At 35.7% G+C, this 26,033-nt stretch overlaps 1 protein-coding gene across 4 annotated transcripts in view; it reads left to right on the top strand.

Moving 5' to 3' along the window:
• Positions 1–26,033, top strand: part of GTF2I (general transcription factor IIi) — a 96,099-nt gene that overhangs the window by 28,531 nt on the left and 41,535 nt on the right. Inside the window, exons 6-12 of one of the 4 annotated variants that reach the window (XM_068524992.1) lie at positions 72–100; positions 3,282–3,336; positions 3,836–3,879; positions 12,618–12,695; positions 21,500–21,559; positions 23,591–23,647; positions 25,535–25,597. In XM_068524992.1, coding sequence (XP_068381093.1) covers positions 72–100; positions 3,282–3,336; positions 3,836–3,879; positions 12,618–12,695; positions 21,500–21,559; positions 23,591–23,647; positions 25,535–25,597 — 386 coding nt within the window. The remainder of the gene's footprint in view (positions 1–71; positions 101–3,281; positions 3,337–3,835; positions 3,880–12,617; positions 12,696–21,499; positions 21,560–23,590; positions 23,648–25,534; positions 25,598–26,033) is intronic. The other 3 variants (XM_068524989.1, XM_068524990.1, XM_068524991.1) reach the window with 3 other exon arrangements.

Here is a 26,033-nt window from a genome sequence, read left to right as displayed (position 1 = left end):
AAGTCATTTAAATTTATGCTTTATGGTAATTTTGTGTATTTACGTTTAGTTTTTGTTTTGTTTTAATGCAGACCTTTCCTAGAGCCAAAGAAGCTCCTAGGTAAGTGATTGTTTTGCTTACATGATAACAGGATGGGTTCCTAAACCTGTTGTGTCAAATTTAATACATTTTAATGATTTCTCCTTTATTTTCTTTGAGAATATGTTGTAAGGCATTTTGGAGTGGAGTGTTATGATGTTTATATAAACCAGTGAAAAGTCATCGAGCTGAAAAACCAGAGACTTGTTTTTTGTTTTCAACTCAGCTGCTTGCTTTATGATGTATTCAAGGTTTTATGTTTGCAATGTGTAAGGTCATATCCTGGATCTGCCCTCATTTCCCAGAATTATGAGTGATTTAATTTACATAGTGTTCACTGAGCAGGCACGGAAATATTGGGCATAAGATTGGGTGAGGAGGGGATACAAAACCATGTATAAGCATTAAAGCTTTTTAGTGCTGGTAGTCTAGTGGTGGAGATAAAAACCCGTAAAGTCACCACAAGAAGAGCACAGCGTACACGTTGTAGGAATGGTTAGTGGAGGTTCGTTGGAGGAAGCCCAGGAAGATGTTTATGAGGAAGAGGGCATTAAGATGGGTCCTTGAAGAAAGAAGAGGATTTCAATAGGACTTCCTTCTGGGAAGGCCAGACATTCCATTTGAAGGGAAAAGGGATATTTAGAAGACTAGTACCCTTTGGAGCCAGGGTTATTTGAGACTTTTAAAAGGAAATAACCGTTGTCATTGGCAACCCCTTAAGCAACGTAAACATGAAAGGGCAAAATAATATATAGACACCCAAGTGTATATTGTTTTCTGATAAGTAACCTTTGTTATTCTCACGATGATAAAAAGATTAATATTTTAGAAACTTTGTTGAGGTATAGTTGACATGCCATAAAGTTCACACATTTTAAGTATATAGTCCCTGTAGTATATGGAATTGCTTTGGCAACTTAGTTGACCCTGTTTATTTCTGGACTTTCTACAGTGAGTCATGTTGTATGTAAATCAAGATAGTTTACTTCGCAATCTGAATGCTTTTTATTTTTTAATTTTGTTGCTCTGGCAAGGATGTCCAATGCAGTATTGAGTAGAAGTGGCCGTAGCATACATCGCCTTGCTCTTGGTACTAGGTGGAAGGCATTCAGGCTTTCACCACTATGATGTTAGCTCTTGGTTTTTGTATATGCCCGTTTTAAGATTGAGAAAGTGTAGATTTATTTGTCACACTTAAAATTCACTTTTTCGTGATCAGTATTTTTTTCCCTGAAGTACTCTAAGTATACTAAGTAAACTAAGTATCCTTAGTTTGCTACTCGTATTTTATGAGGTCTTTGATTCTAGAAACTTGTTCTGAAACATTGGGGCCTGGTGGTTAATTAAAGAATATTTCTATAGGGTGTTTTATAATAATGAGTTATCCAAGTGGGTGGGTTTGTATGACTCAGCTCTTTTGCCGTACCAGCTTTCAAAGTAATTGAAAAGTTGCGATTGTAATGGGATTGTATTTTCCAGTGTAAAAATTTTTTAACAGGCTTATTGAGATACAATTGACATACAATAAACTACACTTATTTAAAGTGTACAGTTAAGTTTTGACACATGAATATTCTGTGAAAACCATCACTGCAATCAGGGTAATGAAACGTCCTTCACCCACAGGCTTCCTCACACCCCTTGGTAATTCTTCTTTTCTTCTCTCTGCCTCGTCCCCAGGCAATCACTCATCTTTTTGTCATCAGCATAGATGTGTCTGCATTTTCTAGGTTTTTTTTTTTTTAACAGAAATGGAATCTTATAGTATGTACTCTTTTTTGTTTGTTTGTTTTGCTTCTTGTTGTGCGATTTATCCATGTTTCATGTATTGGTAGTTATTTTTTTTTTATTGCTGATTAGTGTTCCATTGTATAGATATACCACAATTTATTTACTCATTCTCTTGCCCATGAATATTTGGGTTTCCATTTCTTGGCTGTTATAAAGAAAGCCACTATGATATTTGAGGGCAGGTGTTTTTTTTTTTTCACACACACACACACTGTATTTTATTTTTACAAGAGATAAATAGACTGACACCAAGCATTGTACATGGATGACCACAACAAAAGCAACAATGATTGCAATTACCAAACATGAAACACACTCATACTATGTCATAATATTGACATTCAGTCCAGTAATCCTCCACTGCAACAGCTCCTTTACTTTGCAGTGAAAATTGATTTGTATATTCTTTGCCTCCGAGTCCTTGTGGGATTTTTTTTTTTTTTTAATTCAGACAGAAAGTCACAAAAATTATACTCATCCTCATCAGTTCACTCAGTCCCATGTAATTAATTTTTTTTTTCATCTTGATCTTTTGTTAACACTTTTATGAGTTCATCAGTTTTTCATTAGAGTTCTGAAAATGCTTATTCATTCAGTTCAGCAGTACAGTCAGTTACCAGAAACCTGTACTTGTCAGAGTCTTTTCCATGTTATAAAGAAAGCCACTATGATATTTGAGGGCAGGTTTTTATGTGGGCATATATTTTCATTTCTCTTGGGTAAATACCTGAAAGGGAATAGTGAGATCATATGGTAGATAGTTACATAGTTACCTTTTTAAGACACTGACAAACTGGCTTTCAATGTGGTTGTTCCAGTTTACGCTCCCAGCAGCAGTGTGTGAATTCTAGTTGTTCTACATCTTTGTCACCATTTGGGCGGGGGTTGGGGGGGGGTCCGTCTTTCCTTTTTTACTTTCACAAACATAAAATTCCCTATTTTATGTTGTGTAATTCAGTGGGTTTTAGGATATTTATAAGACGTACAGCTATCACCCTGTCTCATCCCCTCAAGAAGAACACTGTACCTGTTAGCAGTTACTGTTTCCCGGTGCTTCTTTCTGATCCAGATCTACTCTTAATAGAAATCTGGCATCATTTATAACATCGGTATTGTCTTATTCAGGAATAGTGTATTGGTGTATTTGTTTCACTGATAAGAATAAGAGCTTTCCCATTAAAGGGAGGGTTCTGGAGGGTTGAGGGGATAAAAGCTGTTAGGTGATTATCATCCCTAATTATCTTCCTAACAGGGGAGAACGAAGGACACTCTTAAACTAACACCATACTCATTCTGATGACCCAGAGCTGTGAACTCCCTTCCCCAGGTCATTCTGTATTTAGGACCTTTGGAAATATTAGTCATACTTCAAGTATTGGAAAAATCTAAATCTAATTTTTTTTGTACATAGGTGGTCGAGTGACGGTAACAGATGCTGAAAGGTCAATGCTATCTCCAGGTGGAAGGTAAAGCATATCTCATTAGTACTAATGAACCTCTACACCTCAGCAAGTTTTAGTGTTTAGATTATTGAGGTATTAGAATATTAAAAAGCCCTGTGTCACACATCTTGATGTTTAATAATGCAGTTGAATCCTTTGGAGGTCCTGTGAAAATGCACTTTTTAACTTAGTAGTTTTGAATGGTAATAGTTCCTGTGTGAAGCTGATGTGATTGGTCTGATGACCACATTGTGAATAGGAAGACCTTATAGTAAGATGGGATTTGCTACTCGGTGTTGTTTTATTATACTTTTCCCTCCCATATGGTTGATTGGAATTAAAGTACTAAATTCAGTTGACAGGTTATTTATGCAAGAAATAAATATGTAAATTTTAAAGTGAGTCAGTTTTGCATTGAGCTTGCTCAGGTGAATGAGTTTATACAGTGAGATCCGGGGCATCTGAGCACCGTGTGAGTGGCCCTCACAATACAGCGCTTCATCAGGGCTTCTTTTCCTTTCAGTTGTGGCTCCATCAAAGTGAAAACTGAACCCACAGAAGATTCTGGTATGTACTTGTGCTTTTAGACTCAATTATGAAATGTAAGAAGCCTTTTCCTTAACGTAGAAGGTTGTATTTTGACTCATTACTTATTGCTTTGGTGAGAAGTAGACAGAACAAATTTATTCCAAAGGTGACGTTGTTAATGTTACTATATTATTCTAAAACCCCAAGATAGTAATTTGTTTGACAAAGTGGTAGCTAGAAATTCATTACTAATTACACATTTATAGACAAAATTTATTAATAGTTTTTTCCAATTACACAGGAATAATAATAATAAATGTCATCTAGTCCTATAGTGCTTTTTACAAAAATCAATATAATATCGTCTTGACTCTGCCTTTTCCCATTGCATTCCCATTTTTTTTACTCCCCAGGGAAACTGTCTTTAACTGTAAGCTGTTTTTGGTATTTAATTCTTTATTTTCATTTTTATTATTTATTTATTTAAAAAATTTTTATTAGAGTATAGTTGATTTACAGTGTTAGTTTTAGGTGTACAGCAAAGTGAATCAGTTATACGTACACATATATCCACTCTTCTATAGATTTTTTTTTTTTTTTTTTTGGCTTTGTTGGGTCTAGGTTGCGGCATGCAGGATCTTTTTTGTTGAGGTGTGCAGGCTCTTCATGGTGGCATGCGGGTTTTTTTTTTTTTTTTTCCCCTCTGTCTCTCTAGTTGTGTGTGGGCTCTAGTTTGCCGCATGCGAGCTCGGTCGTTGTTTCACATGGCCTTAGTTGCCCAGCCAGGGATGGAACCCGCATCCCCTGCATTGGAAGGCAGATTCTTTACCACTGGACCACTAGGGAAGTCCCTTTTTTTTTTAGATTCTTTTCCCATATTTAGATTCTTCCCCATTACAAAGTATTGCTTAGTAATTCCTTATTTTTAAATGTCATTCTCATACTATTTCATATGGTTTTCTTTTTATAAATTTATTTATTTATTTATTTTTGGCTGCATTGGGTCTTTGTTGCTGTGTGCGGGCTTTCTCTAGTTGCGGTGAGCGGGGGCTACTCTTCATTGTGATGCGTGGGCTTCTCACTGCGGTGGCTTCTCTTGTTGTGGAGCACGGGCTCTAGGCGCGTGGGCTTCGGTAGTTGTGGCGCGCGGACTCAGTAGTTGTGGCTCGCGGGCTCTAGAGTGCAGGCTCAGTAGTTGTGGCGCACGGGCTTAGTTGCTCCGCGGCATGTGGGATCTTCCCGGACCAGGGCTCGAACCCGTGTCCCCTGCACTGACAGGCAGATTCTTAACCACTGCGCCACCAGGGAAGTCCTGTGGCTTTTCTTTTCTTAATGATGTCCTTCGAAGCCTAGAAGTTTTTAATTTTGATCCAGTTTTCCAAGTTTTTCTTCTGTCACTTGTGCCTTTGGTGTTACATCTAGAAAATCTTTGCCCAACCTAAAGTCATAACGATTTTTATACTTAGGCTTTCTTCCTGAATTTACAGTTTTAACTCTTATATTTCGGTCTAAGAGCAATTTTCAGTTAATTTTTGTGCATGTTGTGATGTAAGGGTCTAAATTTATCATTTATCACACTTATCATGTGAATATCCTGTTGTCCGAGCATCATTTGTGAAAAGACACTTTCTCCATTGGATTGCCTTATTGGCATGTTTGTCAAAAATCAATTGACCAAGTTTACTTCTGCACATTCAACTGTATTCCACTGAACTCTAATGCCTACTCTTAGGCCAGTACCATACTGTATTTCATGTAGGTTTTTTTTAAAAATTTATTTACTTTTTATTTTATTTATTTTTGGCTGCATTGGGTCTTCGTTGCTGCACACAGGCTTTCCGTAGTCGTGGCGAGCAGGGGCCACTCTTTGTTGCGGTGCACTGTCTTCTCATTGCGGTGGCTTCTCTTTTTGCGGAACACGGAGCTCTAGGCACACGGGCTTCAGTAGTTGTGGCACGTAGGCTCAGTAGTTGTGGCTCATGGGCTCTAGAGCGCAGGCTCAGTAGTTGTAGCGCACGGGCTTAGTCACTTCGCGGCATGTGGGATCTTCCTAGACCAGGGCTCGAACCCGTGTCCCCTGCATTGGCAAGCTGATTCTTAACCACTGTGCCACCAGGGAAGCCCTTCATGCAGTTTTAAGGTTTGGGTTTTTTTGTTGCCTATTAACGTGGAAAATGAGAATATAATTACTTTACCACTTGTTTCCAATACTTCTTCCCTTTTCCCCACTTTTATCATAGAGGTAAATTGATTTTTACCATTCAGGTTCGTTTAGAACTGAGCATTGTCTTGGATATTTTACTTAATGTTTGCGTTCTTGCCATGTTCCATTTCTAAGGCAGAGTATTTTTGCTTATTTTAAAAACATACAGGTCTTCCTGACTTGATTACAATTTTATTGTAATAATTTATTGTTATTCTGGTTCTATGATAAGAGTCAGAATGAAAGCAACTTCATCTTTTAAAAATAATATATAATTTTTAAAGGTCATCATATTATTACTAGGGATATATTTTTAAATTAGTCTTGGTGATTGGTAAGGAAAAAATGGATTTTTACGGCTTTTTCTTACTAAAGGCACATATAAACTATGCTGTCTCCTGTTCGACCTCTTGCAGAGGATGGATGCCAATTGGTATTACGTTGTGTTACATCTGATTTTCACTGTTGCAGGGCCTGTCACTGTGGGGCTTTTGCTGTCCTCTCAGATGACTTCAGAAATTACCTTATACAGTGAATTTCAGATTTAGAGTTCATCTAGGAACATGAGGATGATTTTATTAGAAAATCTCTTAATTCACTTATGTTATTGAACTAATTACAAATAATATATTATTTAGGTAGATGATGAAAGGCAGCAGAAATTCTTAACATGATTGGGTGGAATATTATGTATAATTGTAAATGCCACCCCCTCATTGTGTTTAATAGTGAACCACAAGAAGCACTCCTCGTAAGACACTAGCACATTCTCATGTTTCTTACCAGTGTTCCAGATGTCCAAACCATTACAAATAACAGTAAGTAAGTAGAAAATGCAGGGTACCATTAACTTTTACAGGTGATAAGATTATGTATACAGAACACTAAAGAGAATCAACTAGAAAACTACTAAAAACAAAACATCCATAATCTATTCTACTTCAAGAAGTGTTAAAAAGTCTGCAGATAATAACAACTTAGATTAAAAATGATTGAAAAAAAATTTAATAATCCTTTGAAAGCTTTCTAAGCAATAAAATTTGACTAAGGAAAAATTCTAAAAATTTTGTATGGCAAAATCAACCAAAATGTATCAAAGGACATGTAAGAAACAGGGAATGGCTATTTGCAAGACAAATGAGAAAGGGTTGTTTTACTTGACTTAGAAAGAGCTAATCCAAGAAATAAATGACCAAAGATTCAAGAGAAAATGCTCAGTTTAGTTAAAGAAATGGAGATAAAAATCCAAGAAAGATAAAGTTTTGCACTCAGCAGATTGGCAGACATTAAATTCTGTTTATACCCAGTCTCAGTCATGGTGTAGAGAAACAGGCAGTTTTAAAAATTCTGGATGTGTGTAATAATTATTGCTGTCTTATGGAAGATACTTCGGTAATATCTCTCATTCGGGGATGCACATGTTCTTTGACCCATTGCTGCTTTGCAAAAAGAGCAATTAACCCGCAGCTCCATTAGTGAATTCTGTGTTGTCTTTGAACACAGTGAGGCCATAGGTCTGTATCCACTGATGCACAAATATCTATAAGACAGACTACTTGTTGGCTAGAGAAAAGCTAGATGTGATGAAAGAAATGAATAATATTGTAATGCCTTAAACTTTTTATTTAAAAATGTTACATTTTGAAATTATTGCAAGCTAATAAAAAACCTGCGTGTATAATATAAGGACCTTTTTCCTGTACCATTTGACAGTAAGTTGCCAATGTGATACCCTATCTTTTTTTTTTGGTGGGGAGGGAAAAGCAAGAACACCAGGTGTGTTTAGTGTGCAGCAAGGACACCAGGGATCTTTCCCGAAGCAGTGTCTCCCCATCACTCTTTTAGCTACTTCAGCGTGTGATTCTTAGAAGCAAGGATATTGTCCCACATTACTACAATATAATCATCAAAATAAGGAAGATAAATTACTCCTAATTCTCAAACCCTTTTCAAGTTTTGGGTTTGTTGGTTTGTTTGCTTTCCCATTAATGGCTTCTTCAGCTTTCTCAGGCTTTTCTGGTCTTCTATGACCATGACACTTCTGAAGGAAGTGTCTGATATTTCCTCATGATTAGATTCATGTAATGCGATTTTTGCAAAAATAGCACAGAAACGATGCCGTGTTTTTTTTTCTCCTTTCATATCAGGTGGGAGTTGTTTTCTATTTATCCCTTTACTGAAGGTATTATTTATGTGACCAGAGTTAGTATTTCTAGGCTTCTCCACTGTAATTTCTTTATATTAGTTGTATTTCCTTTGTAATTATTATATTCATGGGAGTTTCTCTGAGACTATGGAAATATATACCACTCATCAAACTTCCACTTAAAATTAATTCATTTATATTAGAGTACACTCTATTTCTATTTTATAGTATACTTCTGTTTTATTCAGTGTATTACAATTCATTATTATCATTATTTATTTTGATTTGCAAATAGTCCTTGCTTTGGCCATTGGGAACCACTTCAGGATGTCCCCCGTGTCCTTTCCTTGTGTTGTTTGTAAATATCCCCATCGTTTTTAGAGAACTTTTAATTTTTTGCTAAGCAAGGTTGTTAGGGTTCATCTTATTCTTTCCCTAATCCAGCACTAGAGTCAGCCGTGGTTCCTCACTGTGGAGAGTGTTATTTATTAAGAAATCATAACCTAGGTGCTAGATGTTCTTATTGCAGTTGGGATGTCATTGCTTCTAAGTGGACAAAGCTAGGGTATCTGTTTATTTGTATTTACATACACATAATTATATACATATGTACATCCATTTACATCTATGTTTTTTTCATGCCCATATCTTCAGTTCCACTCTTGAGACCCCAAGGTTTTTTCCCTCCCTTTCCTAGAGAGTATTCTTTGTCACAGTTAGAATCATAGCAGCCAGATATTCTCAGTATGTTTACATACTTCGTGTAAGCCATGTCTTATTGCCAGCCTCCTTGCCTTGCTGACACTTTGGCACCCTTCGTTGGGCTGTCACCACTCATGCTTGTCCCCCATTTGTCTCAGTCTCCCAGACCTGTGTTACTCAGTTTCCTCTCCCCCCCTCATATAAATAGTCTCATTCTGCTACCCTGCTTTGGACCATCAAACCTCCCCGATGCAGCTGCCTATCTTGGTCAGCGTAATCTAACGGCATTTGGAATGAATTGTTGGGATAGGGAGAAAGAATTCTGTGTGTATGAGTGTATGTGAGTGAATGAATGAGACTTTTTATGTATGTTATTTTTAGGGAGGTCTGCAAGACAGGCCGTGTTGAATTCTCCTTTTTGGGAGTAAGTATTTGAATCTATTGCTCTGTTTCTTTTACAGAAGTTTTTTTCTTTCCCCCCTTTTTTCCACGTCACAGGAAATTTCAATTTTCGGTTTAGTTTTTAGTTTATTGTGCTGAAATCACCGTTTCGCAAATCTTCTTCCCTTTATTTATATATTCCTCTTCTGAATAGTTTGCATCCAAAAATAAACATGCGGACTGGAGAAAAATCTTATTTTTGGAATTCTTTATACATCTTAAGTATAGATACAATAGTACACATCACTATCATAGAGGTTTATTTTTTCTGCCTTACACTTTGTCTTTTTTTTTAAAAATTAATTAATTTATTTTATTTTATTTTTGGCTGTGTTGGGTCTTCGTTTCTGTGCGAGGGCTTTCTCTAGTTGTGGCGACTGGGAGCCACTCTTAATCGCGGTGCGCGGGCCTCTCACTATCGCGGCCTCTCTTGTTGCGGAGCACAGGCTTCAGACGCGCAGGCTCAGTAGTTGTGGCTCACGGGCCCAGTTGCTCTGCAGCATGTGGGATCTTCCCAGACCAGGGCTCAAACCCGTGTCCCCTGCATTGGCAGGCAGATTCTCAATCACTGTGCCACCAGGAAAGCCCCTACACTTTGTCTTCATATTCTTTTGTGTGTATGTGTGTGTCTTAACTTTTCTTGCAGTTTCTTTTAAAATTTCCATTTTATTTTATTTTTTATATTTCTTGGGCATAACAGTTGTGGTCTGTTTAGGAGAAAACAGCCATACCAGTTATTTGAACCATACCAGTTATTGTTATGGAAAAAATTTACAGATTAATTAGTTGTAATAAAAAGGACTATATTCTAAGGTATCATGTAAGTAATGACTCAAGGAATTGGCTGCCACCCCTAAAACTTCGATTCTGTTTTCTAAGGTGGGATACTATTTGGATGGTAAAGGTGTATGTGGGGGACATGTTGAAACTGGTTCTGGTTGTGTTGGAAAACTTGTAAGGTGGATCCAGATGTTGCTATGGGAAGGGTCTGCTTTCACTAGATTAAAGGAATATACCAAGGAGTGAGTGACCCTGATGGGAACAGGATGCAGCAAGCCAAAAGAAAGGCGCAAGTCCCTTTTCTCTCTTCTAGCCTTGTAGCCTCCCTACTCTATTCCCTTGTGGCAGGGATTCTCAAGGAACCAACTGGTTTGCAGTCCATGCTTCAGAAGAGTCTAAGAGGGCAGGTCTGGACCTGAGACAGCAGCTCAATGACTCATACAGGCTACCCCTTTGGCTGGTTGGCATCCGCACACACCTCCGCATATTTAAACCTTCATGTAACAACTAAACAACGGTCCCATCTGACGGGATGCAACTTTCCTTTCCTACAGAGGGAACCATTTTTGCCCTCTCCTCACAACGAGGAGATAAAATGTTCCAATAGTCATGGTACCCGTCTCTGGGAGACTAATTTACTGCCCAGTCATGGGCTATGTTAATTACTCCTCAAATATACCCCCAACCTATTTATTCTCTTATCTAAAGGCTAACCGGCAAAGGAAACCTCCAACAAAATTTTTGTAAAATAATAATGGGAAGGATAAGAGAGAACAGTTAATATAACCAAATATATAATATTTACCGAAACACACATACTCCGAACAAGGAAGAAAACATGCAGTGTCCCCATTTCTGCAGCTTGTCACAAAAATTCATACCTTTCTTAATTCATTACGCATTATATTATGTTTTCTTTGCCTTCAGCCAGGACCCTATCCGAGAAGGTTCTTTACCTGGTTGAGGTGACCCAAACCTTCATTCCGCAATGGATCTGCCTTTTTTGTTTGCTTTGATTTTCTATTAACTTCTGCTAATGAGCATGGAAGTACTAGCCACCCCACAGAATCCCAGGGTTTCCAGACAAGTTCCCTACCACCATCTTCTGGCAGCAAACTAACCTTCCATTGGTGATTGCTGTCCATAGAGTAACCCCCTCCTTTGCTTGTGGCTTCAGGGATAAATGTCCTTTAGTGTATCAAGCTAACTCTCTTTTTGAAGTATTTCTTCAGTTGAAAATACTCTGTACAAACTTTCTAAAGTCACATAGCACCAGCTCAATATTAAGTCCATGATGGGACTGGTATGATTATAGCTGATATCTTAGTCTGAACTGTGTACATACACCCATCCACTGTTGATTTCTTAAACTTGTCTGAGAGTATCATCTACTCCTGACATGGCAGATGAGAAAGAGAGAGAGTAGGAACTGCAACCATTTGGTGAAATCAGCATTTCATTTCTGAAAGCCCCTCCTGTGAAACCCTTTGAGGCTCCCCAGCCAAGGGCTCTTTGTTTTTGAGTATATGGGGAATATATCTTTATTAAGAATTCATTAAAAAATTTGTTAAGAATCTTCTTTCTTAAAACTTTTAATTGAAGTATAATGTATGCAAAGTATAAGTGTATATGTGCTCAATAAATAAAAAGTACACACTCCTGTAACCTAACACTTATGGATACAGAACATTAATAACACCCCAAGAAGGTCTTCTCCTTCCCCCTCTCATTACTCTTCTCCCAAAATCAACTACTTGCTTGAGTGTTTTTTTTTAACCTAAGGCTTGTGCATTTTAATTTTTCTTCAACTTTCTTGAGGGATAATTGACATTACTTGAATTTTAAAAACATAAATTTCTTTTCTCTAATTTTGACCTTCCTCTACATGGAATTGTAAAATATGCACTCATTTATATCTGGCCACAAAGGTGTACTTCAAATTATTTATCCTCATTGTGGGCAAAGTGTTATGCTGAAAGGTATGATTTGTTACCCTTGTTAAAAAAGAGATATATTAAGAGGGGGGAAAAAATTAATGTGTCTCATTATTAAAATGGTTATGCCATATTTACTCTGGAATAGTGAGTTATTAAAATTCATGTTTGCAGGTGATTTTCAGTGATTTATAAAAATATTTTTAATATTGAGTGAAAATAGAGTGTGACTAATTTTCTTTAATTGCAAAGATCAGAACTTGTCAGAGAACAAATTTAGGATTAAATAATGCCAGAATATTAGTAGTGTGGTTAAAACTACTACACTAGTAGTTGGTAGTACTATTAGTACTACCACTAGCACTGCTAGTAATAGTAGTCTAGGTTGGGTTTTAGGTTATTTTTGTCCCCCTGGCGCCTAGCAAACTTTTGTCTTTTGAAAGCCTTTAAAATATGTATGCATTATTCTGCATTATTAGGAGGGCAGAAGGGATTTCCCTATACTGTCTGAATGCCCTGAAGTGTAATTATATAATTTAATTAAAAAAAATAATTTAATTTGTTTTTACAGGCATTTCTCTGGAAATGGCAGCTGTGACAGTAAAGGAAGAATCAGAAGATCCTGATTACTATCAATATAACATTCAAGGTAATACTGTTTAATGCAATTTTTCTTTCCAGAAGTTATCGGTGGTTAAAATTAAAATTCGTTAATTGCCCGAATTCCTTAGATACTATTTTATGGATTGGTCCTTTGGTCCTTGACTAGCATGTATACTTGTAATTTATCACTGGAATAAAATAAATTTCAAAAATGGGGCACTAAAATAAACTCAGTTTACAGGGGAAATGTTAAATAATCATTAATGTTCTTAAAAGGACAAGCAAAAGTTGTGGCACAATTTAGAATTCAGTTTGAATTTTCAGTTATTTGCAAGGCATAAGAGGTCTTCTAAACGTTTAATATCTCTATTTGTGCAGTAAAAATAACTGCATTATCACTATGTTAAAAATCTATAAAAGATAAGACATTAATTTTAGGTATTTATCATCTTGTTCTGTAGCTGCTTGATTATCAAGAGGGAATTAAAGGTCATAATTTCACAATGCAGTTTGCTTTTATGCTTTGATGGGTTTTAGTTTAGAAGAACATCTATAGTTCATGGTAAGTTTAATTTTTATAGATGCATAAAGTACATTAAACATTTAAAGTATAAGATCTGATTGGTTTTATGTATATACCCATAAAACTATCTTCACTGCAGTCAAGATAAAGAAATGTCCATAACCCTCAAGTTCCCTTGAGTCTCTTTGTAATTCACAGCCCTCCCCAGCCAACCACCGATCTGTTTTCTATCATTTTAGATTAGTTTGCATTTTTAAGAAATGTATGTAAATGGAATCATCATAAAGTATGTACTGTTTTCTTGGGGTGGGGAGCTATGACTTCTTAAATTCCACATAATTGTTCTGAAATTTCATCCATAGTGTGGCATATATTGATGGCAAATTCCATTTTATTGCTATTGTTCCATTGTTCGGCTGTACCACAATTTGTTTATCCCTCTGTCTATTGATGGACATTTTGGTTGTTTCCAGTTTGGGGCTATTAAAAGTAAAGGTGCTGAAACATTTGTTTGGAAATACGCCTTCATTTCTCTTGAGTAGATCCCTAGAACTGGAATAGCTGAGATATATGGTAGGTATTTAAGCTGTTTTCCACTGTGCTTTTACTATTGTACATTTCCATAAGCGGGGACAATAGTTCTAGTGGCTCCACGTCCTTATCAGCACTTGAATGGTCCGCATTATTATTTTTAGCCACTTCAGTGGATGTCTTATGATACCTCTTTTTGGTTTTAATGTGCCTTTGCCTAATGGGTTTATTAGTTCATTTAAAAAGATAAGGCTTTATCAGTTCTGGAGTATTATAAAAAAGTTATGAATAAATTTGTTCTGTTTGTAATCATGTGAATATCTGTATATAGATATTTGAATTTCATAACTTTTATCTGTCAGATTTGAATATTTTATTGCTTGTGATGTTAGTAATCACATGGCTAAAAGGTTGGGATAATTCTGAGGATTTTTAATTAAAAAGTTAAAAATTTGGAAAATATTTAGCCTTTATAGCAGTTGTTGGTACCTTACTAACATATATTTAATAAATACTGTTTAATAAAATCTTTTTAGCACATTATATTTAATTTTTAAAATAAAATGTCTGCCTTTATCTTTGGTATTGCCTTTTTTAGCTTTGCTATTACTAGGCAGGATTATAGAAGCTTTTTTTTCCCCCCTTTGAAATAGGGAGTGTGAGTGATTTAAGTAATAAGAGTGGAAATCAGATGTTTATAGAGGAAAAGATTGCTGAAATGATAATATTTTAAGTGCAGCTGAAGAAGGTGGGAGCCAGACTATTAGTTTTTCATCTAGGCTGAGAGATACAGTCCATGCAGTTTGGGTACTTCTCTTAATAATTAAGCTTTGACAATTCTTTGTATATTCTGAATAAAAGTCCTCTGTCATGTGATTTGCAAATAGGTTAATTTGATGGTGTCCAACTTAGTGCTTTTTTTTTTTTTTTTTTTTTTCTTATATGAGTTGTGCTTAAGTATCATAGCTAAGAAATCTTGGTCTGACCCAGTGTCACAAAGATTTTCTTCTGTGTCGTATAAAAGTTTTCATAGTTTTTACATTTAGGTCTGTGATTGGTTTAGACCTAATTTTTGTATAGTGTGCAGAATACCAGGTTCAAACTTAAGGCATACAGATATCCAGTTTTTCCAGTACCTTTTGTTGAAATGACTGTTCTTTTTTTTGTTTTGTTTATTTTTGGCTGCGTCGGCGGGCTTTCTCTAGTTGTGGCGAGTGGGGGCTACTCTTCGTTGTGGTCTGCAGGCTTCTCATTGGGGTGGCTTCTCTTGTTGCAGAGCACGGGCTCTAGGCTCTTGGGCTTCAGTAGTTGTGGCACACAGGCTTCAGTAGCTGTGGCTCGCGGGCTCTAGAGCACAGGCTCAGTAGTTGTGGCGCACAGGCTCAGTAGTTGTGGTGCACAGGCTTAGTTGCTCCGCAGCATGTGGGATCTTCCCGGACCAGGGCTCGAACCCGCACCCCCTGCATTGGCAGGCGGATTCTTAACCACTGCGCCACCAGGGAAGCCCAACGACTGTTCTTTTTCTATTGCATTACCTTTACATCTCTGTCAGTTTTCTCGAGTATATTCTGTTACATTGATCTGTTTCTATGTTTTTCCAAAATTACATTGTCTGGAGGACTATAGTTTATATAATAAGTCTTAAAATCAGATTGTGAGAGTCCACCAAAATTATCCTTTTTCAACATTATTTTGCCTATTTTAGCTCCTTTACCTTTTCATATAAATTTTTAAAATCAGCTTATTGATTTGTTCAAAAAGCCCTGTGGGGACTTTTTTTTTTTTAATTATTTTATTTTTGGCTGAGTTGGGTCTCTGTTGCCTCGCACAGGCTTCTCTAGTTGCGGCGAGCAGGGCTGCTCTTTGTTGCAGTGCGTGGGCTTCTCACTGCGGTGGCTTCTCTTGTTGCAGAGCATGGGCTCTAGGCACGCAGGCTTCAGTAGTTGTGGCACGTGGGCTTAGTTGCTCCACGACATGTGGGATCTTCCCGGACTAGGGCTCAAACCAGTGTCCCTTGCCAGTGCAAGGCAGGTGTATTCTTAACCACTGTGCCACCAGGGAAGCCCAAGATTTATTTTTTTATTTTTTAATTCTTTTTGATGTGGACCATTTTTAAAGTCTTTATTGAATTTGTTACAGTATTGCTTCTGTTTTATGTTTTGTTTTTTTGGCCGGAGGCATGTGGGATCTTCTTACCTCCCCAACCAGGGATCAAACCCGCACCGCCTGCATTGGAAGGTGAAGTCTTAACCACTGGACCACCAGGAAAGTCCTTCCCCCTTCCCCCCCGTGGGGGTTTTGATGGAGATTGTGCTGAATCTATAGACTAATTTAGGTTGAATATCTTAATATTGAATCTTCTGATTCATGAGCATGATATATGTATCTTATCTATTTAGCTCTTTCTTGATTCCTTTCATCAGTGCTTTGTTTTCAGCATACAGGTCTTGTACATATTTTGTAAAATTTATATGTAAGTATTTAATGTTTTCCAGTGTTACTGTAAATGGTGTACTGTTCTTTTACAGTTTCAGCTTCCAACTATATTGCTAACATGTAGAACTACAGCTGACTTTTACATACGGACCTTGTATCTTGTGACCTAGTTAAAATTCATTTATTAGTATAGCAACTCTTTGGGAAAAAATCTTTGGGATTTTGAAAGTAGACAGTATTATTTCTTTCCTTTCATTTTCTTGTGTTAATTGCACCAGCTCTTCAACATTCCAGTGTTACGTTGAATAGTAGTGAGAGTAGGCATCCTTACCTTGTTTGCAGTTTTAGAAGGAACTCTTTCTCTGTGAAAGCTGTAGGTTTTTTGTAGTTGCCCTTCATCAGATTGAAGAAATTTCCTTCAGTTCAGAGTTTGTAAAGAGTTTTTTTTTTTTTTTAAAGGAATTCCTTTATTTTTATTATTTATTTATTTATTTATTTATTTATTTATTTATTTATTTTTGGCTGTGTTGGGTCGTTTCTGTGCAAGGGCTTTCTCCAGTTGCGGCGAGCGGGGGCCACTCTTCATCGCGGTGCGCGGGCCTCTCACTATCGCGGCCTCTCTTGTTGCGGAGCACAGGCTCCAGACGCGCAGGCTCAGTAGTTGTGGCTCACGGGCCCAGTTGCTCCGCGGCATGTGGGATCTTCCCAGACCAGGGCTCGAACCCGTGTCCCCTGCATTGGCAGGCAGACTCTCAACCACTGTGCCACCAGGGAAGCCCTGTAAAGACTTTTTATGGTGATTGGATGTTGAATTTTGTGAAAGGTGTTTTCTGTATCTCTGGAGATGATTACATCATTTTTCTCGTTTAATCTGTTAAAATGGCCATCAACATTAATTTTCAAATGTCGGTTCTGACTAATATCTCTTAAGAACATTTTCAAATGTTCTTAAGAGATATTAGTTAGAAGTTTCTTTTCTTGTAAATGTCCTTATTTGGTTTTGGTAATACTGGCCTAAGTGAATTGGGAAATGATATATTTGAAGAATTTTTTTGTAGAATTGATATTATTCCATTTCTATATATTTTTGATAAAATTTCCCAATGAATCCACCTGGACCTTGAGGTTTCTCTAATGGAAGGTTTAAAAATTTGCTCCATTTTTTAATTTTAAAATTTCTTTTAATCATTGTAGGTCTGCTCGGGTTATGTATTTCTTCTTGATTAAGAGTCGGCCGTTTGTGTCTTTTAAGGAATTTGTCTACTTTGTCCTAAGTTTTCTTTCTTTTTTTTTAATTTTAACGTTTGCTGGGTCTGTAGTAATTTAATTATAGTAATTTGTGTCTTTTTTTTGTTTGTTTCTTATTGGTCATTCTAGCTCAGGGCTTTGTCTTAAAACTTGGCAATACTGACATTTTGATCAGACAATTCATTGTTGTCAGTATCTGTCTTATGCTCTGCATTGTAGGATGTTTCGTATCCTCCCTGGCCTCCCTGCTAGAGGTATACCAGTAGCATCTCCCTAGCTGTGACAATCCACAACGTCTCCAGACGTTGCCATATGTCCCTTGGGGACAGTATCACGTCCAGTGGAGAACCGTTGCTCTTGCTCTAGAACTTTCTCAATTTTTTTCTTTTTTCCTCAAAGATCTAGCTTTTACAAAATTTCAGTGATTTTTTGCTCTTGCGTTTCTTTCTTTCTTTCTTTTTGGTTGCTTTAATTTTAATTTGGTTTTGTTTTATGTTTCTTAAGATGGGAGCTTAAATCATTGAAATATTTTCCAATGTAAGCATTTAATGCCATAAACTTCCCTCTTAAGCATTAGTTAACTGCACCCTGTAAACTTTGTTATGGTTATTTTCATTCATTTCAAAACATTTTCTAATTTCCCCTTTGTCCTCTGGTTAACGTAGAAGTGTAGTCTTTTTTTTTTCTTTTTTTCTTTTTTTTTTTTTTTGGCCGCACCACATGGCTTGTGGGATCCTAGTTCCCTGTCCAGGGATCGAACCTAGGCCCTCGGCAGTGAAAGTGCAGAGCCCTAACCACTGGACCGCCTGGGAATTCCCTGTAGAAGTGTAGTCTTAATCTCCACATACTTGTGGACTTGTCAGGTAGCTTTGTTACTGATTTTTAGTTTATTTCCATTATGGTTGGAGAACATTCTTTGTATAATTTCAGTTATTTCAGCTTTGTTAAGGTTGCTTGACGGTCATTCAGACCTGCTATATCTGTACTGACGTTTCTCTTTACTTCTATCCACTACAAAAGTATTGAAGTCTCCAACTGCCTCTGTCTATTTCTCCTTCCAGTTCTTTCACTTTGCTTCATGCATTCTGAAGATCTGTTGTTAGGGATCACTATGCTAGAAGCTCCTTTTCCCTTGGGCTCCTTTCCTGGCAGCCCCTTTCCAATGCAGACCGTTGTCCTGATTTGTAACAACCTAGGTTAGTTTTGTCTGTTTTTGTAGTTCATATAAATAGAATCTGTCAGCATGTATAGGGCTTCTTCTGTAAACATGTAATTTGTGAGACATTTTGTTGGGTGTACTTATAGGTCGTTTATTTGCATTGCTGTATTGTACAGTCATCCTTTGGTATCCACAGGGGGACTGGTTCCAGGGCCACCCCCCAGTATCAAAACCCACAGATGATCAAGTCCTTTATATAAAACGGTGTAGTATTTGAATATAACCTACAAACACCCACCCCTATACTTTATTTAAATCATGTCTAGATAACTTAAATATCTAATACAATGTAAATGCTATCTAAATAGTTGCCAGCATGCTGCAAATTCAAATTTTGCATTTTGGAACTTTCTGGGATTTTTTTGTTCCCAATTTTTTGATCCATGGTTGGTTGACTCTGCAGATGCTGAATGCAGGGATACAGATGGCTGGCTGTATTTCTAAAATGCTTTTTTAAAATGTTTAAAACCCACAAACATAATATACATCTGCCCAGGTTTACTGAATTTTACATGATATAACATGTTAACTATGTTATTGACACCCTTCTTTAGGCCCTTCCAATTCCCATTTTTTTCTGTGTTCTTCCTGAGTTAACCATTTTATTGAAATTGAGGGTTGTCCTTCCTGATAACGATTTTATATTTTAAATGCATATACATTCCCACAGAAACATCTTTGTATGTGTATCCAGGCACCTACATTTTATGTATTACATTTTCTCAGTTTTTAAGCTTGACTTAAATGGTATCATACTGTATATGTGTTTTGTATATGTTCTTGTGTGTCATTCAGTACAAGTTTTTGAGATTGACCATTTTTATCACGTACAGATTTAATACTATCATTTGCGACAGTTACCTGTGTGATTATACTGTAGTTCATGTGTTCATTCTCGCACTTAAAATCATTTATGTTTTCTTCCAAAACTTTCAATATTCCAAAATAGGCTTGGACACATCTCTGTGTACCTGTCAGTTTTCCTCTAAGATGTTCTCAGATGTGAGCATTGGGAAAGTGATTTGTCTGCAGTGACTGTTAGACACTCCTGGAGTTGTGCGAGTGAAGTGTGCTGCTGATCTTATGACACAGTCCAAGTCATTTGCTATTATAACATGTATGTTTAAAAGTAAACAACATAATTTGGTAGTATAGTGATATGTGAAGGTATGCTGGGCAAATATTAACCAAAAGAAACCAAGTTTAGTAATATTAATTTGAGGCCAAAAAAGAAAAAAATAACAAATATGAAGAGTAAGACTATATAATTTATATACTAATAAGTCGTTAAGTTAATAGGATAATCATTAATTTGTATATACCTAACAATGTAGCCTCAAAAGTCTAAATAAAGAATTGATATAATTTGATACAATTGATAAATTTGTAAATGCAGCCATGTGGGAGATTTTAACAAATGATGAATGCTTATGAATGGTAAATAGAGTATTTGAACTCTGAAATTTACAAACATAAGCTAGTTGTTGTATATCCAGAACTCTTTACCCAGCAAATAAATGTTTATTTACGAGACATGGATCTTTTACAAAAGTTGACTTTTATATTTGTTCACAGGTAGCCTTAAAGAATTCCCCGAATATAATGTAATTAGTTAAATTAGAAGTCAATAATAAGCATGTTATTTAAAATAGAAATGCTATACAGTGGGAATCCTAAGAAATACACTTTTTTATTGACTTAAAGAGGACCTAATTAAAATAATTTAGAACAGAACAATATCGATAATGATACATAGCTAGACTTGCGGAAAAGCAGCTAAAGCAGTATTTAGAAGTCAGTCAGTACATTTAGCTATCATTTAATTTATTTCTTCTGTATATTTTTACCCAGGATCACATGACTAGGAAGCAGTGAATCTGGCATTTGAATTCAGGTGTCTTTCATTTATCATCTTGCTCTTAGTTGGGATTCCAAATACAAATAATTTTCCTGTTTTCTATGAAATTATTTTCTTCTATGCTGTGTCCTTTATTTATAATGTGTAGTTTTGTGCCTCTTCGTGAAATCCCTCATGCATTTGCAAAGTCTTTCAAAAGTCTTAGGATATTTTCCAAAAAATATTCAGAGGTAGTGAAGTGGTTTGTATTCATATTAATGCAAGGACATGTTTATGTTAAGTAGTCATTGAAAACACAATGTTTTGTTCTCTTTTAAATCTATTACTTTCACTAAAAGCATAATACATGCAGGTGTGTTATCAAAATCTATAGCATTCTGTGAAGGTTTAATTAACACAAAATGCATTGTATGTTAATAATTGGGAAAAACCATGTTAAGTTATTAAAAAGTGTTTGTGGATCTTCAGGAAGGGAGGATTCTGAAGTAATTGTTTGTCATGTTTCTATTTCAGTGGAGATTCAAGCTTATTGATAGGTTAATTGCATTATTTTAGAGATTCTAAGGAAGGTGTAACAATTTGATTCTGCATTTTTCTTTAGTATGACAAAACATTAAGCCAAATATTTGGCAAGGAAGAAACAAATGCACCTTGTAAGATATATCTGCACTTATAATATGTATGAAGTGAAAGTTGCAGTTTGCTGTCATGAACATTACCCATATCCACCATTTTAGACATATTGTTCCCATTCAATTCACGTCGAGTTAGTTGTTTTCAAAATTTCTTTTGACTGTCTGTATATGAGTTTATCTGAATACACCTTTTCCATTCACTAAGACCATAAATTGACACCATTCATTTTGTCAGTCTTTTTTTTTCTTTTCTTTTTTTTTTTTTTTTTTTTTTTTTTTTGCCTTTTTTGTTCATGAAAAGGCTGTATTATTCCATATCTCTCGCCCAAATTTGTTTGCTGAAGTGACCCAAAATACATTTTTGGGATTACTTTTGAAGTATTATCTTTGTATCCCAAAGCAGGCCCTTCTGAAACTGATGATGTTGATGACAAACTCCCCCTTTCGAAGTCTTTGCAAGGTATAACTTTTTCACTTCCATTTTCCCACATACTGTTCTTATTTAATGTTTCTTTATATTGGACAGACTGTGTTTTAGTATTTATATCTGTATTATTACTTTTCTAAATGGAAAAGGAAAAAGAAATGTATTGGCCTTTTTTTTTTTTAAACATATAAATGAACTTCACAAGCAACAATTTTTCAAAACCAATTTTCCCTTTTGTGAATCTAGTAATGAATCTCGAAATGGGTACATGACACACTTTCATATTTAAGGTAAAGTACACATTTATACCTTATATCAGAATAGTCAGAAATAAGGCTTATATTGCATAGTTAGTAATGTAAATATCAATAAGGTCATGTTGATACTTAGTTTTTAGAAAGGTTGTAAGATATCATTTGTAAATCCCTAAGTTTATTGATTGAATACCTCTTTGGGAATTTCTGTGTAGTGTTCCCTAACTTGATGGTCATAGGCTATTTGTGCTGGCTTTTACTTTACTTCTGTCTATTCTGGCTTTTAGCTCATAAGATTTATTTTATTTAGCTTTACTTTTAATATAAATGTAATTGCTTATTTCAGATTTTTAAAGAACAAAAAGTACACGTAGAGTCATTGTTTACATGTACTCTTGTAATATTCTGACCGGGTGGGACAATCACCTTAATTTTTCTTATTCTTACCCAATCTTGCCTTTTTAAGTACTGGCCTCTCCTCCGTTATCTCTCATTGTTTTGACCTCACATTTTTGTTTTCTTTGGCATTATAGTCAAAGAACCCAATGCTCCATGAATTCAAATGTTAACGTTTAATTAGGGGGGGTGGGGGCTGTGTGTTGAGAAAGCGTATTTAAGAAGTTCAATAAAGAAATAATTCATGGCTACAGATTTATAGATTTATCTAGTGTTTTGAGCTCAGGTGAGTTTTCAGAATATGAAATAAGTGGAAAAGAATCCCCAGATAATTACAGCACCATAAAGTTAGACATTGAAAACCAAAAACATTTGGTCTTTGCATGGCACTTTAAATTCAAAGGTGCTAGGCACTGAATGACAGTGTTTGTAGTCAGTGTTCTTTAAAAATCAAGATAAAGTGTATTTGAAACCTGTGTCTGGGAATTGTACCTTTAGTATAGTTTCTTTAATTAGTTACCAATGGATGACAAAATAGACCTGATTTTGCTTCCCCTCCCCCTTTGTGCTTTATTCTTCCTTATAGGTAATATATTTTTATTTATACACGAAGGCAGTGATTTTCAGTCTTTTCTATGTTAGTAGCTCAGACATTTAAGGACAGAGGATAAATATTCTGGGGCAGTTTGGGCACTTGTCCTCATTGGCTCTCTTGGGTTTTAGATTACTTCTTTCCTATTTGTGAGTCAAGCTGCTTCTCTGATAGGGTGAGGCTGTTTCCCTTTTGACTGCCTAACCTGATACATTGCTTTATGTTCCAGTGTTTAGAAGCAGGCAGATTATATTACCTGAATTAAAATGCTTTTGAGACTAAAGGTAGTATCTTAAGTTTTAACTTACGAGTTTCCTTTAAGTGCAACTTTGGTTAAGTAATGGGGATTGAGTTTCCATAGCTTCCACCATAGTAAAAATGGAAAGCAGGAAACATTTCACAGCCCAGCCTGAACTTGTTTATCTAGCCTTGATAGAGTCTATGAGCAAAGAAGAAATTTACTCTGGTGTGTGTTTTTGTGTGTGTGTCATTGACAGATGAGCATGGCACTTTGAAACATACTATTCTACTTCTCAAATTCTAACATCTGTCAGTAATTATATTGTGTAGTTCCAGTAACTAATAGTAAATCCCCAAACCTACTTCGGTTTAATCTATACGTTTATGTTTTAAAATAATTTTTTGAGCTTTCATACAGAAGTGTTACATGTTCTTCCGAATTAGATAACATTGTTTGAATTAACTGCTAAGGAGTTAAGGAATCAGTTTGTATTCATGTTATTATTTGCATTGTTACCTAGTATCTCTTCTTCCAATATCAGTGTTTATTGGTTTATTATATGTGGTATATTTTCTTTTTAGGAAGCCATCATTCTTCAGAGGGCAATGAAGGAACAGAAATGGAAGTACCAGCAGAAGGTTAGATACAGGGATTTTTACTTTGCTGTACTTGTATTATGTTGTTCTGTTCTATAGAGAACATTATCCTTAAAACACCTTATTTGGAAATGAAATGATGATTGTTATGGTATGCCTTCTTAGCCAACAGGTGGTTTTTTTAGTCCTAAGATGATATTTAATATACCTCTTTTATTGTACTGAATAATAAAGCATATGGGGAGGAAAACTTAAGTGGTAAGTAAAACTCTTCATGATGCAAAATGCTGCCCATTTTTTCTTGGTCATTTTTTGCCATATTTTGAAAGAATGGTTTTGATAGTTAGAATTAAAATTATTACTGGCTCTGTTCACATTTCATTTTAAAACATACTATTAGTACCATTTTTTAAAGTAGGGTAATGTATTCTCCATACGATTAATGAAAGAAAGATCTCCTCTCGGTTCATTTTTATATCCACAGCCACCCCGTGGACTGCTTTGTCTCTTAGCCAACCATCCTCCTCTGATTGTAGGACTGAGTGGATATTCAACTATGGTACAGCTGTTTTAGTTATTGGAATCTTGAGTTAAACGGTTACCATGCAGAATGGCTTCCTGTTGCTAAGCCGTTTAGATAGTTCCAAAAGAATTTTTGTAGATTTCTCCCAAGGAAAATAACTGGTTAAGGTAACTGGACATTGTTTTAGAATTATTATTTCTCACATAAACTGGTCATGTCAAGCCTTATTTTTTTAAGAATAAAAAGGAACTCTATTCTGTACCTTTTTATTCCTTATATTTGCTTTTTTGTTTTATTTTTTAAAAATCAGTAATTTGATCTTTTACTTTCTTCGAGTGGAGGGAGTTCTGAAGGTCCCTGGAAAGTTGACTGATCTTTCCAAATTCAGTTTTAGAATTAGAGTATTCTAATTGGAATACATTTCTTGCAGAAGTATTGAAATGCTCATTTTAAATTTCTTGTTTTTTTAATAGACGATGGTGTGGATGAAATTTTTTTGTTTTCTTTTACTGTGTGTAGGTAATTAGATATTTCCTCTGTGACAAAATCCTCTGTTTTGGATAGGCAGTATTTATAGCAAGGAGATACCTGTATACAAGACAAATTGTACTGGGGTTCATTGGGCAATGTGAATTAGATATTAGGCTTTGAACTACTTTATTTTTGAGGAAATTTTTATTGTCATATTGCAGTGTTAATAGAGTCGAATTGAAGTTCGGGTCTGTTCTTTATTCCTTTACTAACAAGTAAACATAATCTTTGGCAAATCAATTAATCTCTCAGCCTTTGCAAAATGAAAAGAGAGTTGATGAAGATACTCTCTAGCTGAGCTTCCAGCACTAACATTCTGATGTACATTTGTTTTGTGTAGTAACACAAATATTTAATTTTGTAAAGTATGTTGCATATAAAGTTAGGTGATACAGTCCTGTATGCATTTGTTATAGTCACTGTTTTGATATGAAGGTCCCCATTGCAAAAAATTTGATTGTGGTTTTATTTAACAATATAAGCCACTCCTAGGATTTCTGAAAGAAGAGGAGAAATAGTTTAAAAAGAATAATAAAGCCTTTGTTTTTATCCTAGCGTCTTCTAGTTACAGCAGGAAAATAATTGTACTTCATTATAATTTTATTCCTCTAAAAATAAAAGTTTTTTGAGTCCATTAATGCAGGTAATTTGGTATTGTCTAATAGTTTTCCAGAGTTTCTCTACTTTTTATTTTCTTTTATCCCTACTTACAATGAAAAGGGTCAGATATTTTAATTTAACAAATACGAGATGAATTAAAATGCCAGTAAAATTTTATAGTAGGCTGCTTTTGGAATATCAAATCAGTAAAATGTTGGAACATAATAGAAAGTGCTTTATAATGAATGTCATTTTAGAATTTTATTTTTTTCAAGATTCTACTCAACATGTCCCTTCAGAAACAAGTGAGGACCCCGAAGTTGAGGTGACTATTGAAGGTTAGTTATCTAAAAGCATTGATTCCAAAAGTTTACTTCTGGTCATAAAAATATTTGTCACATTCACATTGCTAAGTATGCATTTCATTCATTTTTAAAGGAAACTTGTGAAAAAAAAAACCTGAAGCATATATGTGTATGTGTGACCAAAGCAGCCCATATCCCACCAGCACACCCAGTGCTTTGGGAGTTTTAGACAACAAAAGTAAGCCGTGAAAATGAGCAGTGGGCCAAGCTATATACTTTCTATCATTGGGAATAGAGAATTTTTAAAAAGCGAAAACTATGACCAGACTGGATGCACACGAAAACAGATTTATAACCTGTTATTGGGTGTGATATAAGAGACTTAATTAGTACTGGAACCCCTGTGTCTACCTTAGTGAAGTGGAGGAGAAGGTGTTGATAGTTTTCCCCCATAAAATGCAGTTAGAGG

Source organism: Eschrichtius robustus, chromosome 16 (genome assembly GCF_028021215.1).
Source record: "Eschrichtius robustus isolate mEscRob2 chromosome 16, mEscRob2.pri, whole genome shotgun sequence".
Lineage (NCBI taxonomy): Eukaryota > Metazoa > Chordata > Mammalia > Artiodactyla > Eschrichtiidae > Eschrichtius > Eschrichtius robustus.
This window is presented reverse-complemented; position numbering and strand designations above follow the sequence as displayed.